At 40.9% G+C, this 17,525-nt stretch overlaps 1 protein-coding gene across 29 annotated transcripts in view; it reads right to left on the bottom strand.

Annotated features, from left to right (window-relative positions):
- adgrl2a (adhesion G protein-coupled receptor L2a) overlaps window positions 1-17,525 on the bottom strand; it is an 89,823-nt gene that overhangs the window by 29,187 nt on the left and 43,111 nt on the right. For 22 of the 29 annotated variants that reach the window (XM_084954164.1, XM_084954169.1, XM_084954171.1 and 19 more), the window contains exons 4-7: window positions 13,331-13,440; window positions 11,726-11,785; window positions 6,992-7,006; window positions 5,064-5,864 (exon numbers count right to left, since the gene is read on the bottom strand). In XM_084954164.1, coding sequence (XP_084810290.1) covers window positions 5,064-5,864; window positions 6,992-7,006; window positions 11,726-11,785; window positions 13,331-13,440 — 986 coding nt within the window. The remainder of the gene's footprint in view (window positions 1-5,063; window positions 5,865-6,991; window positions 7,007-11,725; window positions 11,786-13,330; window positions 13,441-17,525) is intronic. The other 7 variants (XM_084954157.1, XM_084954174.1, XM_084954177.1 and 4 more) reach the window with 2 other exon arrangements.

The following is a 17,525-nucleotide window of genomic DNA, read 5'->3' as shown; positions in this document are numbered from 1 at the left end:
TTTTATACAGACTTGCTGCAGTGAGGTGTTTCATTTGGTTGAGCCTTGGCTGGCCGGGCTTGTGCGGTCAGAATTAGAGTCACCTTGACAGAGGCGAATAGTTACTTACCAAGAATTTATCAGTAGAAAATCCAACTAAAAACAGATGGGAAATATTGGATTTTACTTTTTTTTTTTTTATAATGAAAATATTGATCCTTAAAAAAACAAAACAGTGGAAATGACTTCTTAATGACAGCCAGCAGTGTGTGAGCCGCGTGCTCATGTTATGATGGCCATCTTTGCCCTGTTGTGTGTGTGCAGTTTCCCATGAGGCAGAGCTAAGGATTTGCTCAAATCCACTCATTTAGTGTGCACTGCTCTCACTAGGCATTATTTGAGCAGTCCGACTTAAGCTTTAGCTCGACTTCAGCAGAGAAGTCAAACAGATGCCTATGGGTGACAACATGCTTGCAAAATGCAAACATGTGGATCTAAGTCGCAGCTCGTGTACATTCACAGAGAAGGAGGACTTAAAAGAAAAGAAATTGCTAGTTTGGATCAGCTGGAGGGCAAAGCAGAAACGAGGCACTGATGTGATCGGTGGTTAATGTTACACCGTGATTGCACTTGCTTGTGGAGGCGCCGACGGACAGCTGTGGACACCATGGATGAGTAGTTGTTCTTATTAAAACGGTCTTCTGGGACGACGCGTGCTTGTAAATACACAAGCCTGTGACGACAAATTTGACGGCGTGCCATGCCAGCGTGTAGCTTGGTTTCACTGATGACAAAATTGGCATCGCTGTGACTAAAGGTGACTATCGTATATTCACGGACGTGAAAAGGGTCAAACATGCTTTAGGAGAGATATGTGGATTTGGTTGTCAGAGTTAGAGTGGGTTTGGTCCGATGGCATCAGGCACCAACCGAGACAATGAGTGTCTGCAACTCAGAAATAAAGAAATAAAAGAAAGAGTAAAGCAGCACAACTGAATGCAACAGAAACAACGAGGGCGAGAAACTATGTGACTGAAACAGACAGAAAAGAAAACATGAAGACAAAAACAGAAAGGGTGATTTTCCACATCGATACCCTCCCCATCCACACCGCTGTGTCCACACTTGATAGTTGTCAAGGCAAACATGTTTTTAACCCATCTTGAACCATGATCCTGCACCGCAGTGAGCAGGTAGAAGACACAAAGTTCTTACCACCTGACCAGAAATAGCCACACACACATTTTCAAAACTGCACAGCCTGGCTAAAAAAAGAATAAAAAGATGGTTTTGATCATTGTGGCTAATTTATACATTTTTTAAGGGTGTGGCTGCTTCCAGATGTTTTCTCTCGTTCAGTGTGGTACTAAACGAAACTGTCAGGACTGCATATGTTGTAACTAGCTAAAAGTAGTATCCCTTTTAATAATCCTGGGAAGTGGCACCTCCTTATCCAAGCCGACTACTCGACAATCGTAACACCTTAAAAAATAATAAAGAACAAATTCAAACTCGAGGACACATAAACATCCATACTCTATACATTTTAGCGGAGCAGCTTAGATGGCTGCGAAAGCTTAATGATGACGTTGACAGTGTCCATCTTTTTACCCCCGCTCTCCTCGTTTTCTCTCTAAATGTTGCCACGCACAAGTTGACCTCCATGTAAGCACCACAGAAGACAGAAATGAATCATAGTGGTGCTTATTAGAGAGCTGTATATTTATCAGACTATAAGAGGTAAGCTCTCTAGGGTGACTGCTAATGCATATGAGTCACAAGCATCTGTTAACAGCTGAACATTTTTGCACTGTAAAGCACTTTCATAACACACCAACTACAGGGCATTGTTTTGACCACATGCAGACTTTTGTAAGCTAATTGGCAACTCGCGTCAGTGAGCCGCACCTTATAATTTTAGACAAATTGGGTCATTTTCTTTCTTACAATCCCTACTTGCGAATGTTGTAATTTGACTGTGCAGCGCAAAGATTGAAACTGTATGCAAATGTATTGACATTTGAACAATTAAAGAGGCGGTTTTGATTTGCGTGGGTGTTAACTGCAGCACTGGGGGCTTTTATACAGTAGTATTTTGCAGTGCGGGATAAAATAAAAGGTTTCCACGGCTCACCTGTGTCTCATCCTGGAAATGTCACAGCTTGTTTTTACCCACTTTGAGTATAAAAGGCTTTGGAGATGCTTACTCGGTGGTTTGAGGCCACATATCAGAGCTTGGCATGAATACATTCTCCACAGAAATGGGTGCATAATGAGTTCTCTTTGGGAATACCTCATTCAAATCCATGTAATCATCTCACTTAAAAAATGCAACAAAGGAATGTGCCTTTTGCATTGGCTGCTATATGCAAGAAGGGAAACATGCAAGGAGCAAAACCACTTGATTATATTGACGTTGGTCAAAGCCACGAGAGGGACTTGCTGACCCATATAGCGTCCACTTCCAGTGGAGCTGATTGTTGAATCTGAGCCCATCCACTCCCACATAATCCTACAAGAGATGATCTTGTCTCTACACGAGCAACGCTATTGGACTTGACAAGAACCCAAATGTCTGTCGCATAAAGTCTCAGCATCACTTTGATGCTTAGCGTTCCATGACGGATCAAATCAAGTGACTGAGTTGTTTGTGCATTGAGAAATGGCAATAGAGCAGAAAGTGCAGTAAAAGTAAAGTTTTGGTCTTGCCCCTAACAATTCCATCAGCTTCTATTCATTCTCTGAGATTCCCTTTAAAAGTAGAATGACCTGCAGATATTAGTCAAAAGTTTAACACAGCCCTATAAATACTGAAAGCGTGGAACTATTTTGCATGTTGGATTCTTAGGGCTAAAACACTGTGCACCATATGGTGATTCAACAAATAGAAAAAGTAAGAAACTATTACTTTGCTGCTTAAATCCTCTTGTTACACGGTAAGTAACTACTGGATGTTTGTCTGACTGATAATGGGCCAAACTCATCATTCAGCAGCAGAATTTGCAAGTTTGGGCCAGTTACTGCTACACTCATACACAAACACACCTTTGTGCATGTAGTCTAGGCTTTAGTGCATGAGAATGTTCTTTTAGTTTCCTTCTTTTTTCTTTGTCGCTGCTGCTAAAATTGTATAGGTTCAACTTTTAACACCACAAAAGCATTCTGATGGCTTGTTTCAGTGCCCAGTGATGCAGCCACTGAAACGAGCATAAAGATATCAAAGAGAGGGCGTCCTGTGACAGCCAGAAAAAATTGCCATCATTTATGTGTCAACATCAGCCGTGTGGGAGGACAAGTTTATTGGCATCTTGATGATCATCCTGGACCATTCTCCCTTGCTCTCATCGACTGCAACTCAACATACATTAGTCAGCAACAGGACCAGGCTCATGTCTCATTTGTCAAGGGGAGAGAACCAAGTCCTTGTAGACATTAAAATAAAGATGAGAGAATAAGGAAACCCTAAGGAGAAGGAAATGCAGGATGTCAGAGACTGTATATTTCTTAACGTACTAGACAGGAAGTGAAGTGGGCTCTTTTTGATGCTTGAGAGGTATCTGTGTGAATAAACAAGCTAGCATAGTGTGATTTAAGACACACAGACAACTGGAGTGTATTCTTATATCAGGGCAGATCCTTTTAAAGCCTCTTATTTTGCTATCGGTGATCAGTGTCCATTTAACAAATGAAAAAGTTGATTGAGCATGCAGTGTGTGTGTAAACAGCTTATTACGGGAAGCCATATCAGTTAATCTGGAAAGACAATGCTGACTGCTTCATAGTCAGTTTGCTGGTTATAAACACATAATGCACTAATTGATTTTCATTTGTTAGGAGAAAAAATAACACGACCGCTTTTACAGTGACTGTCGGGAAATTTAAGGGAATGGCCCAAAACCCGCTTATTTTTGATTTCTTCAAATGAGTACGTGAATGTATGTTCAGGCATGACTAAAATAAGGTAACGGATTCTGACTGCATACGCCTCAATTGTTCAAAATTTGTAGGTAAAACTCGATATATTGATAAAGTATTTAGTGGAAGAACTTCAAGCAAGTTATAAAGATAATTTTTTAATTTTATTTGGCCAGTGAACCCTGTGCATTTTACCTCAGACCTGGTTTGCGTTGCCTAGGCTGATGCTGTTCCACTTGCTGAACCCAGTCTAGCAGCCCTAGGCCGTGCCCTATCAATACCAAAGTGGACGAGCCAACGCTTTAATAAATATTGAGCTCTTGGATAATCTGTGAAAAAGTTGCTTGACCTCTGTGGCTCATCATTAACTATGCTGAGCATTACGTGGACTTAGGATTCTGGGTGTGGAGGGATTAAGATAATTACCGTTATTATATTCTCAGCGTAAGGACGATTGCAAGCCTTGGCTGGTCTCCGCTCAGCTCTTGACAGCTAAATTAAAAACACGTGCTGCCGATGTGACCCTGGATGATTGATCCATCTCTTTTGCGTCTGCATCTCTTCCTGTCTTAAGGAGAACCTTGAATCCTTACATTTCAGCTAGAGACTGTAAAATGAAGTGGGGGGGTTCTCTCGCTTTTTTTCACTTTTTAATGGCCAACAGAGATTTCAAGTTTCAGCATCACTGGGGGAATTATCTAACCTTGCCCCAGGCCAGACTTTGCACCTGTCCAGACATGTATGTTTCCAGAGGTGAGAGTATCTCTCTCTCTTCCTGTCTTACTCACTCTCAAAAAAAAAAAAAGAAAGGAATATGCTAGCAGGGGTCCCTGGAGCCTTAGCACCAGGGACTCAGGGAACGCCCGGATGGTAAACCTCCCAAATCCCCATGATACTGATCCCTTATGATATGGTAACTGGCTTCGAGGTGTTGTTTACCACAGAGCCCCGCTCACTTCAATGCTTTCCTACACTCCAAAGCTTCCCATAACATATCTAGCACATATTAGATTCTAAATTAAAAATCAGTCAGCTGTGACACTTGATACATAGATGGGGATAGCAGAGGAATATAAAAGTGCACTTGACAGGAACTAAAATCACAATCTCAGCAATGCAATTTAACACTATTGTCTGCAGGAGAAATGATTGGGGCGACGGTTTCTTACCATGTGCCGGATCAGGCAGGCCAAACTCCAAGTTGTACCTCAGGATGTAAAAGTTATTCCACACATAGAGCTGGTTATCTCGCGGATTATAATCCACAGCTGCAATGTACTGATACTGGTTGGGAAAGTGGATATCAACGTATTCCCCACGGTTCTGTTTGGTATTGTAAATATAATCAATCAGGCTCTTGCTGACTTCACTTTCATTGTCTTCGTAGGTGGAGCGGACCACATAGAGTACTCCACAGACCATGAAGGCATTGGAGGCTGAGCGCTTGTCATAGGTCGTTTCCCAGGTAGCTTCAAATCGTAGCGTGTAGGGGTTCAGCTGGCTGATCACCATCATACCATTGTTCTGCTCTGTGGCATAAATCACCCACAGCCCGTTCTCATCCACCGCCAGGTCAATGTCTGTTTTTCCTCCCCACTTGTAGGGTGACGTGTCGTGGTAGTTGGCGTTGTTGATGATCGCCTCACCGCTTTTGATTCGAGTCCGCAGGTCAAACTTCACGATGTTTCGGGTACGCTCCTTGTTGAAAAACACCGCCCCGTCGTAGACCACAAATCCAGTCCCATCCACCCGGTGCGGCAGCTTGTAGGTGATGGTTTGACGGGCATTTTGAAAGTCATCCAAGGAGGAGTACTCGATTAGAGTGTCTGTTCGGTACGGAGTCCAAGGCATGAAGTAGATTTTGTCGCCGGCTTGCAGTGGGTCTTTGCACCAGGCTCCAGCTTGCTGCTCCGCTTCAAATATAAAGGAAGGTTCACCGACAGCTTTCAGAGTCCCAGGACAAAGAAAAACTAGCAATGGAGAAAGAGTAGAATGAGAAGCAGAAAGGTTAAAATGTGAAAAGCATATACATATATATATATATATACACGCTTAAATAGCTGATTTAATAGCTAATTTCTTCATTTTGTTTTACAGGTTGTCCAATAAGAGTGGGGACAAACACATATCAACGAGTGGCCAAAACACAACTAACATCTATAGCCAATATAAGGACGTTTTGTGCATAGAAAGAAAAAATACAAAGAAATAGAAAAGTTATTAAGCATAATGTTTAAATATGTAGTAGTCGGAAACGAAAAGAAGACTGGCCTCATAGACATTAACTGTTGAGTAAAACACAAATGAGGGGAAAACATAACAGAAACAAAACTTAACATAACAATTGGTCCTGTAAATAAAAGTATGCAGCCAACTAAAGTCACTTGGCAACAGACGGGAGAGGTTATGACAGAGCAGGAGTCAACGGAGTCTGCAAAATGTGTATACTCTGATGTCTCAGTTACACCACCTATTCTAATGGTGTATACCTGAGAGGCTCGTCATTACGAAGTGGTGCAAATATCACAATCATTCAAATTGAAAAGTAATAAAAAATGTTTGGTTTCTTTTCTTTGAAAGGGTCTCTTGAGGTGTTTTTGGTTGTTGTCTGAGGTAAAGGAGGCATAAGAATCAACGGAGAAAAGAGCAGCAAGTGGTCTGGTGAGAATAATGGGGAAAACAGTGAGAAGGGTAGGGATCTTGAAGAGAAAAGGGACAGTTGATAGCAAAAGCTTGAAAAGAAGGCCAGGAAACACTGTTACCATGGCATGCTATGGAAAAGGGTTTAGAAGCCAAGCAATATGAGATTCTGCTGAGTAGCAAAGCACCCAGGGAGAATGAGAAGAGGATGCCCCTATGGACTGCAGCCAATATTCCCCCATTTACATCTTTTGGCTGCTTGTGTACCGTCTTTATATGGCCAGCTTTACTTCCCTTGTAGCACTACACTGGCTGCTAACGTTACAGTTGGGGGGTGCGGAGGTTCTGACGATAACGTCTGCAATGGGTTTCTAGAGGCCACCATCGGAAAATAGGTAACTGACAACTAGATGCCACAAAACAAGGAGCTAGGGTTTGGGTCGTGTCTGTTATTTACCTTTTTGCTCCACTTCTATTTTAAGCGTTGGAAGAGAGAATGAAAGGGGTGCAAGGGAAAAAAACAGATTAATATGAATTAAGTGTCATCGCCACGATTACATATGCAGAAACACGTTATGAGACATGGAACAAGACGGGTACACCTATTAGAAACAGGAAAGTTGTGAGAAAGATGACAGACAGACGTCAAAGTCCTGTCTCAGAAAAAGGGTTAGATTAGAGCACCAAAAACTGTGTGGTCACATTTGGCGTTGTGACTAATTGACGCAAAGTGGTGGGTGGATTTTTTTTCCACTGTCAAGTGAGAAAATTGTTATTAACATACGTTCAGTTTTATATCCACGACTCTAACCATTTCAGAAAAATCTCTCTTTAGTTAGAAATATGGTAAAAATTTGCATAAAGTAAAAGTCACATTTTTGTCACTCAAAGAAACTGAAACCCTGTCTTACAGTTGGACAGATCACACTATACTTTCTAGAGTGTGACTTGTCATTCCCTTAAATCCACTCACCACCAAAACTCAATCAAGATTAATTATTTCCTTTTTGTGGAAAGTTATACAAATACACTGCTCAAAAAAAGGTACAATTTAGGGAGCAATCCATTTCACCTGCTTTGGTGCAATGAAAGCTACAACAGGCACACCGGAGAGGCAACAACATGACAACAGTTTAGCAGGTGGTGGCCACAGACCATTACTCTCCATGTCCTTCCTGAACCACGTTTCTCTACTTTTGCTTTTTGCTAGCGTCCTTGTCAACACTGTTATCACGAGATGCTCCATGCAGCACATTCAGGTTCCTGTAGGAGCGTATGTTATGAGAACTGGACAGGGCCTCCCCAATCCCAGCCCTACAAAATGACCCCAGTGGGCTATTAATACGAATACCAAACGGTCACACACCATGAATACGGGACTAGGGGCTGACGTCCTTTGGTGTGCCTGCCTTTGGTGTGCACAGTGCAGCTTGATTGGCATTCACCAGTGAACATCAGAATTGGCGTGTTCTCCGCTGACACGCCATGAGAGCAGCTTCACACTGAGTACAAATGACAGATGTGAAAGAATCTGGAGATGCCTTGGTCAGTGTTATGCTGCCTGCAGTAGCACTGAGCATGAGTGCTTAGCAGTGGGTCAGTGATGGACTGGGGAGGCATATCCTTGGACAGCTGCACAGACCTCCACATGCTAAACAGCTGATCACTGTTAGGTACCAGGATGAAATCCTCAGACCCACTGTCAGACCTTATGCTGTTGCTGTGGGTTCTTCTAGTGTATAGGTAATTCCTGGATGACAGAGGCATCAATGCCATTGACTGGCCTTCATTTCCCCAGACCTGAATCCAACTGAGAACCTCTGGGAGCACCCAGACTGTCTCGGATGTCACTGATGAAATGATCCAGGTCTAGAAGGAGATCTGCCAGGTCACCGTCTGCTATCTCACCCGGAGCACACTTGGGTATTATCAGAAGTGCATCCAGACACGCAGTGGCCACACACATTACTGAGCCACACTATGACACCAGTTGAAGCAGCCTCTAATTTCAATTTGAAACTTTGATTGGTGGTATAATTTTGAACCTTCCCTGCAAAGGGTTTATGAATTACACATTTTATAAAAAAAAAGCTTTTCTATGTGCGATTTAAGTGGGTTTTTTTGAGCAGTGTAATTGATTACATCGTGTTATTCAATTAAAGCAGGTTTAATATAATAAAGTTCCAATTTTAATGTTGTGGGAAAAATACAATACAAAAGTCTCCATGTAACATTTATATCATTATTTTCACTTTTAAAAAGATGAAGCCATGCACAAATAAGTTCATTGCAGACCAAGGGAGCAGGTAATCACTGTAAATTGTTGGAGCAAAATGCATGAATATACCTCTCGTGCACTCACTGTGGAAAAATGTATTTAATTTTATGTTCCATAAGAGCGTGCGCAATCTGAATAGATGTTTTTGTGTCCATACGAGTCTGCTATAAATTAGCCATCATGAGCGCATTCAAACAAGGCACTCTGAATGCACTTGTGCTAATAAGCATTATTCAGTCCATTAAACTGAGATGTCAATAGCCGATAAAACATTTCACATTTCACTAAAACTTAAAAAAAAAAAAAAGAATTCCATATGGATTGCAAGTGAGTGGCTTCTAATTCTGAACTGCAACAATACAATAATGGAAAAAATATATATATATAGAGAGAGAGCAGTATATAAGCAAGGTACATCTAAAGCCTAGATCAGACTGGACAATTCAAGACAGTACGGCAGTAATCTGTTTGTGTTGAATGTACACTGGAAATCCAGTCAGTGGTATTTGTACATGAACGAGAGAAAAACTATGAGTGAGATATCAAAACAATTCTGCCGCTCTGCCCTTAAAAGGCAAAAACCTGACTTAAATTTGGCTGATCTGAAATTCAAGGTAAAGAAAATTAGATTTTATTTTAACTGCTTCTTCACATCATGAGCTGTGACCAAGAGACCGAGCAGCTTATAGTGTTCGAGCACACGGTTTCAGTGTCGTTTTGTTTTTTTAAATTGTGTTTTGGACCTTAATTTATCCTCCAAGATCAAACTTCAAATTCAGCGCTCACTATTATGTCCTGATGTGTCAAGTAGTTAGAATGAGACCTCAAAACTTCAGCAGCTCTCAGAGAACAATGAGAAAACCTTGAAGTGGAAATCAGCAAAAATTTAAATTAGTTATGTCTTTGGCTTTTTTGGGTGGAGTTAAGGAACCTCGTATTTATCAAATGGTACTCTTATTTAAGTGAGTTTTATTTCTTTTAATTTGAACTTTTATGAAGAGTCAACAACAAAGTAATATCTATGTGTGGAGTGTTTGAAGTGCACTCGTACTTTACTTCACTGATTCAATGATTATTTCTGCACACCTCTGATCTTGTGCCCTTCAATCTGCATTCCTATGTGTTTGTGACTGTCTGTTTTTCACAAAAAGCCTTAACGTGATCCGAGGCCTGCAACACTCCTTTTGTATACATGTTCACATTAAAATTTGAATCCGTCACAAACTGTTGAGTCTGATCTTGGCTTCTGTGGCAAAAAAGAAAAAAAAAATCTATGAAACTTGCGATTCAAAAGGATCCACAAATGAATGCACTCCATTCTGCAGAAGAAATTCAAGTGTGCTGCACCTAACTAAGAGATCTCACATGGATAGGAATCAAACAAACTAACAACAGTTCTCAGAAGCTGCCTCAGCCACACAAAATAGAAGAGGTGAGAAGCAGATGGAGAGACACGGGTGAAAGAAATCTGGAAAGAAAGGGAGAACACATGACCGAAGACCTGATGATGTAAGTAGAAATGTAAAAATAGAAATAGCAATCAGTGTGATCAGAAATCGGTCAGTGGATGAAGAGAGTGAGTCAGATACCCAGGAGGTTTCCTGCAGATTGCACAGGGGAAGGGAAGAAATTAAGTCAGTTTATATACAGCAACATTAAAACAAGCATGAGACACATTCGAATCCACATTTAACCCAGGAAACTACATTCTTTTCTTTTCTAGGGAATTCTTGCTTTTTAAGAAGTACTTGTAATTAAATAACCCCGGTTAATAATCTGGCTTTCTATTATTTTGTGAACACATGTCTGCTGTCAACTCAGTTAGGTATCCTGGTGTTGAATTGAAGCATTACATTAAATATACTCAAGAAAAAGGAAGGGGTGGGAGGTGTGAGGGGGCTAAACAAAACCATCAAAGAGGACTCGATGCTCATGCTGTATTTTTTTTATCCTATTTTTCCTGTTCTGGCCAACACTGTCACTCGGAGCTGAGGGGTTTACCTGTACTAATAGGTGATGAAAATGAAAATATTAGCAATGAGGCCTGCTTATGCCAACTGGCACGACTCTGTAGTTTTACAAGTAAGAATAGAGAAGGAATCATTCTCTTTTTTTCCCACCGATTCGAAATTGCTTGCATAGAACAATCTTAATAAAGAAACATCGTGGCTTTTATGTTGCCTGATTCAAGCAATTACTGGAGCCAATTCAAAGGGTGACTCAGTGCCAGGTGAAGACAAAATTTACATCCTTGGCTGGAATATGAAGCTAATGCTACTAATGAGGGCAGTTCATGACAAGAACCAAATTATAAAGCCAAAGGATGAAAATGGTTGGAATGTAGGCAAGTCATTGCACACGCTGCTTGCACAGAAGTGTAATTATGCAAAGACTTGGAAAATAGACCGAATGGATTAAATACATTCAGCTGGTGAGAAAAAAAACAACATTTTAAGTCTTCTGTTGTGTAACTGCTACTTGTGTTTCTTGGGGACAGTGAGATTTTGAGGGGTGGTAGTTACCGGGCTAAACGAGGACACTGTCTTTGGTCCCCTTGCTGATCAGCTTAATGGGGATTTCAAGTGTTCTTTTGAAAAACATCTACTCAAGTCTGCAAATCCGGGGGTTCCTAAGCTTCTGGACTGCTGAAATGTTGTTAATCATGAACCTCTCTATTTGGCATATGATCTATTCAATCTGCATTAGTCTGACTCTACAAAATGAGATGCATGGATTAATATTATTTTTTTTGCTGAGGGCTGAGGAGACAGAGGATTGGTTACAGGAGAACAACAAAACAGGCAACTTTCCTATAAATCAAAGTCTATCACTGTTTACAGTAGGGGTTGAATAGGAAAGGCTGGACTGGGCTTGTGTGGACTGAATCAGACTGGGAGAACACTATACACTTACCAGGGCAGTTGCGATAGGATACATTCTGTGTTCTTGGTCCTATTCTGGTTGGGCATGGACCTTGAGAAGCAAAAAGATGGGGCTACAGACATGCATGTTTGAAACTGTTTAGAGTGAGGACTTGTTTTTATTTTCATTGGTTAGACAGACTTTTCTAGGGCTGAGAGTCCTTGGTCAGAAGTTTATTTTTCACCACCACACTAGCAGCCTAGACTGTTTCCTCTGCGAGATGTGAAGGCAAAAGACAATCATAACAGCGGGTGGATGCGAGTGCACCTTGAGGTTAATCCTACTATTAAAGTTTGCGGTATCACAGCAAGACGTAGAATCAATACGTTGCTTGACTATAAGTTGAGCTCCCCCTAGCCTCTCTAACCCCCCCCCCCCCCCCCCCCAAAAAAAAAGAAAGAAGGTAGCAGTTGAGTGCAGTCTGAGGTAGGACCTCCAGGATTCGTCTTTCCTCAGTAAGTTGGACTTGAATGCCCATTACTGCTTATTCCATGTTTAATTACAGGTCCTCAAAGCCTCAGAGAGGTTAACCTTTAAGTTGTAATGAGTTTCACCATCTAATGATGTTCACTAATGCATTCCAATTCAACACTAAGGGGAACAGCTTAAGCAGGTTTACTGGTAATGAGCAGCGTTGAACAGATGTGTTAAGGAGAAACAGAATACAGGTGTTTTATTTAGATTTCTATTTCATTTCTGTTTTGAGCTGAATCAAGACTGCAACACATCCAAAGACATCAGTGTGCAAAACACTCATTTGGATCTACAAGAGCTGCCAAATACTATTGTCCCGTCACCCCGACTCTAATTATTTCAGTTCCACCTGATTAGTGATTCTGGCAATTCATCTAAATCTTTGTCATTAATCAGTTTGTAAAGGTTACACGGGGGAATTTCCTTCACGAATTGCAAATGAACATGGCAGCTTAAAGGACAAAGGAGAATTTTAATACAAAGGGCAATCTAAAGATTGTTTGGAAGCTGAATGGCAATGAATATTTTAACACCAGAGGAACAGACAAAATGTTAACGCTATCTCTTTACATGAAATATTAGCTTGTTGACTTATGAGTGGAGCTATTTTGTTCTGTTACATAATGAAACATCTGTTAACATATTTCAACACCTGTTGTGCGAATGTATATTAAGCCATCAAGGTGAGCTGTGCTTATGCCTGATAGACTTCTCCGTACAAGACTTGAGTAATGAAACACTGTCTTGCTATTAAGGAGAGTCAGCATGACTTCCTCTGCCTTCCCTCAAGTCTGCTACCTCATAACCAGGCTTGTCGATCTGCTGGAAACACAGTGAGCACATCAATAATAAGGGCCGTGTGGAAGAGGACCAAAGGGTTTTACAGGTCATATTTCATGAAAAGTTCACAGTGACACAGATGGAAGAAGAGAAGGAGAAATAGGGTGTTGGAAGAGTGTTGCAGACAAAGAAAGGAGACTGTCTGGAAGAAATGGGACAGAATATGGTACAACACAGGAGGAGAGACAGAGGGCAAGGAGGAAGGGGGGGAACGATGGGGAAGGGGTGTCGGGAGAGAGAAAAGGGAGAGTTTACAATTCATGACAGAAGGGCCATACTTACTGTAGGGAACACACTCATACTGGACCTCCAGGTATTTGTAGGTCCCTGGGCAGGGGTCGGGGAAGACATCTGAACCCGTGATTACAATGCACTGGGTCCGATTGTTGCATCTGACGAGAGAAAACACAGGAAAGAAACATTCACTGCTTTGTTCAAATTCATCCAGTCTCAAGCAAACTCGGCAACTGAAGGAAATCCCAGAAAGTTGACTATGTTCATCTGGATGTAGCGTTCTCAGTTTGACAGGGACAGGATCAGCTGTCTGGGATTTCCTTCCCTGGGTGATTAAGCGTGTATCGAGACAAACCGAAGGAAATAAAAGCATAAATATTAAAACGCTGTGTGCCGGTTCTTTTCAACGGCTCTTAACTCATGTTCAGGCTGGGCAATATTCAAATTCTATCAACAAAGAAATAAAAAGAGTAACGCTCAGCAAGATGTAGCCATGCTATTGAATCTGCGAGCAATAAAGATATGACCAGTTCCATTGCTTTTCACTCTGTACATGTCTGTTGGATCTTTGCCATCAGGTTCATATAAAAGAGGTCTTTTGTGTTTTGTGCTGTATTTCTTTTAGAGAGTGGATAATCTGTCTGAATGTGTATATGTCAAGGAAAAATCCAGAAGCCTCTCTTATATTTTTAGTCCCTTAACATAACACAGCATCACCTGTCTGGTAAAAAGCTGGTCAGCACTGAACTAAATACAGAGTTCCCCTTCGGACTCAGTACAACACATACAGTGTGAGATATCATGCCCCCGCATCACATGTCCTGGTTGAAGACATCTCTCTTTGCGCCTTTAAGGCAGATGACCTATGATAACACAAGCGAGGCCCCGTCTACACATGCACACCTTTTTATAAACACCTCTAGCTAGCTACAGCTTGTTAGCCGTGCTGTCTGTCAACTTGAAGTCATCTGAACTCCTCCGTTGTTGTTAATCTGCCAACAGAGTGCAGTTTGGAGGGAGTTGTCATCATACATCAAACTAACTTCTGCATGTGTTGTGGTTTGTTAAATGTCAAGCTGCTTGCATGCAGTTGAAACTTTGTGGGAGGAAACACTGTCAGATGCAGCTATCAGCCAAAAAAATTAAAAAACTAAATGGTAGGTAAATAAAATTAACAATACAATGATCAACTTTACAGCCCTTGCATTGCATCGCTGGTATGTGTCAAAGTCAATATCCATGACACATACCGGCAATGCAATGCAAGGACTGACTTTGACACGTACCAGACAAAACGTTGTTAGGATGTCACCATAGCAACAGAACTCCCTTAGAAAAAATGTGCTAAATCACACCGTAAAATTGCTCAGTTGCAGCTCGAGGAACATGACAACGACCCTCGGGGATCATTGGACCACAGAAGTCCCCGGTAACGGGGAACATGCTAACTTAATAACAACTGTTTTTTGATTGGATTCATCTTGTCTAATTACCTAATATGTGTCTGTCAGGTTTAAATAGCTGTGTGTGTTTTGTGAACGGATGCCAAATGCTATCATTTTGCTGTAAAGCATATTTACCTATGGGTATAAATAAAGTCACCTTGAATGCTCAGTAATGGCTCTGGGAACATGACCCATGGGAGCAGCACTGCCTTCATATCCTCCAGACCCCAATCCAGTGCACCACAACAAGCCCAATCCAAGGACGCCCCATTCTAGAACCCCCGGGATCCTAAGATCCGGATCCCGCAGGATAGCCCTGTGATTCCATTTTGTTTTGTTAGCAGAAGAGGGAACCGCACATTATGTGGCACTAGTTTTAATGTTGTCGCTGACTGTGGCTCACTGTAAATACAGTACTGGACTACTGCACAGGAACCTCATGTGATCTTTACCCCCCACACTGGTCTTTGGTGGGGTGAGTTTTGCACAGGATAAACAGTCTCTGTGTGTTTCACTCAAATGTCCTGACTTATTGATTGAGCTTCCTCTGAATGGGCCTACATGCTGAGTAGCTTCATGAGGCACCCAAAATGCCATCAAAGGTCTCATTAATAATAACTGCAGCATCTGAAATTGTAGATCCCACAAGACCAGACAATATGAAATGTTTCATTTCTTAAAAATAATAATAATAATAATATTAGATATCTTGTTTATAATTTCAACAGCCCTTACAGTAGTGTCAGAAGTACATTTCAGTCACTGCCTTTAACACCTGGAGAGGATCTTCTGAGGTTCAGGGAGTTGTAGGAGACCACCATCTCGCTACACTGAAATCATGATAATGACATCAATACCCTGAGCTAGCCGTCTTTGCTTCCAAGGGGACTTAAAATTCTATTGGCAATGTGAGGAGCCGGATCGATAACCCTGTTCTGCTGATTTAGCAGAGACCAGAGATAATATTTGTTTCTTCTTATCACAGACCAGTGCGCCCATTTACAGCAGATCATTGGAAAATGTATTACTGGTTGCACCGTATTGTGCTTTGGGTTTTGCTTTTGTTTTGGGCTGGAGACGTAATCGCTGCTCTGTGTCCAAATGTTATTAATATATTATTAGGTATCTCAGTGGAACAGAGTTGCTTACTGTTGAGGGGCACAGTGATGAATTGACGTTGGGGCTGGAAACTGGTGCCGCTTTAGTTTTTGCTTAAAAACAAACCTACAGAGTTTTAGCTGAGTATCAGGAATGCATGCAGGGACTGAGATTTACAACACACAACTGTGTCCAGAACAGAAAGTCGGAACAACAGAAGGGAACATAATTAGACATCGCTCATTCATGTTCCTCTGCATTTCTAAAAATCATGCTGACTGAAAGAGTTCATAAATGTTTATAAATGTTTTTGATAGAGAACACCTCCTTATTGTGACTGAGAAGCACAAATGGTTTTTTTTTCCTTCTTTTTCCTTTTGGCAATTTTAATACAGCACATTTTATTACAGAGCAAATCAGCATAAACACACATTTGTTTCCACATCTGTGTGCATCTGTGTTTAGTGCAGATTTCAAGGGGCATTTCACTTTATTAATGACCTCCGTGAGTGATAACAGATGAAAATATCAGCATATTATAGTTGTATTTATGGAAATGAATGACTGTTTTGAAATTAAAACATGCACCTCATGCTGGGACCATAATATGCTGCTTGTTTTTGTGGCTAATATTTCTCGAGTCTGTAGCAGTTTCCATATGTTATATGGTCACTTTGATGATTGTTTTTCCTTTGCTCATGCATAAGCATCTCATGCAGGAGCAATATAAATCACCGTGCTTTATCTATCAGATACCAACGAGACTGGGAAATGAATGCATACTTTATGTTACGGGTATGAAAAAGAATTAATTCAAAAATAAAATGTGTGACACTAATGAGACACCGGCCTGCCATCATCACTCAGGCAAATGCGTGAAACGACAGGACATAAACACAAAAAATTCTCATATTTCTCATGAAACAATGTTGACATAAGTGTTGATGGCTCTTTCTGATATATTGCCCTGATTTTAGAGCAGCGGAGCAGGGGGCTCCCTCGTCTGTGGAATTGTGTGACTGTGATGCCTGTCTCCTCAGTGAAACCTCAGGCATCCCCTGAGACCAATTGAGAAAAAAAAACCCTAATGACTTGTGCTGTGCATAGTTCTAACCCTCATTTTGAGAGAGAGCATGTAATTGAAATTCCTCCCATAAAAAGTTCAGCATTTTGGATTTGGTAAGGCGCAGGTCTCAAAGTGCACACTAATTAAATGCATGTACAGTATGATCTTTTACTACTCTTAGGCTATATAGTAATTAATCATGTACATAATGATTATTAAGTCAAAGGAAGCATTCCTCCACTTTCTTTGAGAAGTTTAAACTTTCTATGACTATCTTGATTGCTCAGCAGGATTTCACTGAAGCAAAAGTGAAGAGACTACCAATTTATGTTTTAGCTTTTAAAAAGACTTAAAGAAGTTAATAGTAAATATACTATTTCGTAGGCAAAATTATAATTATTATTATTACTCATTTTTGGGGGTTGTTTGTTCCTGCTGTGCCTATACAGACGAGTGTATGTGATGCAGTCATATTTTAGGAAACTTTTATATCAAACATAGGTTGGCTGAGAATAAGTAAGTACGTACATAATTAAATTAGTAAGTAAGTAATTAGTAAATAATACATTTCAAAGTGTATAAAAGGCTGAAGAGATAAAAAGTGTTAGAGGTCACAGACTCCAATAAAAACTAG

This window comes from Perissodus microlepis, chromosome 15 (assembly GCF_051167445.1).
Source record: "Perissodus microlepis isolate ML-2025 ecotype Zambia chromosome 15, ASM5116744v1, whole genome shotgun sequence".
Lineage (NCBI taxonomy): Eukaryota > Metazoa > Chordata > Actinopteri > Cichliformes > Cichlidae > Perissodus > Perissodus microlepis.
The sequence above is the reverse complement of the archived record's forward strand: the minus strand, read 5'-3'. Positions and strand labels throughout refer to the sequence as shown.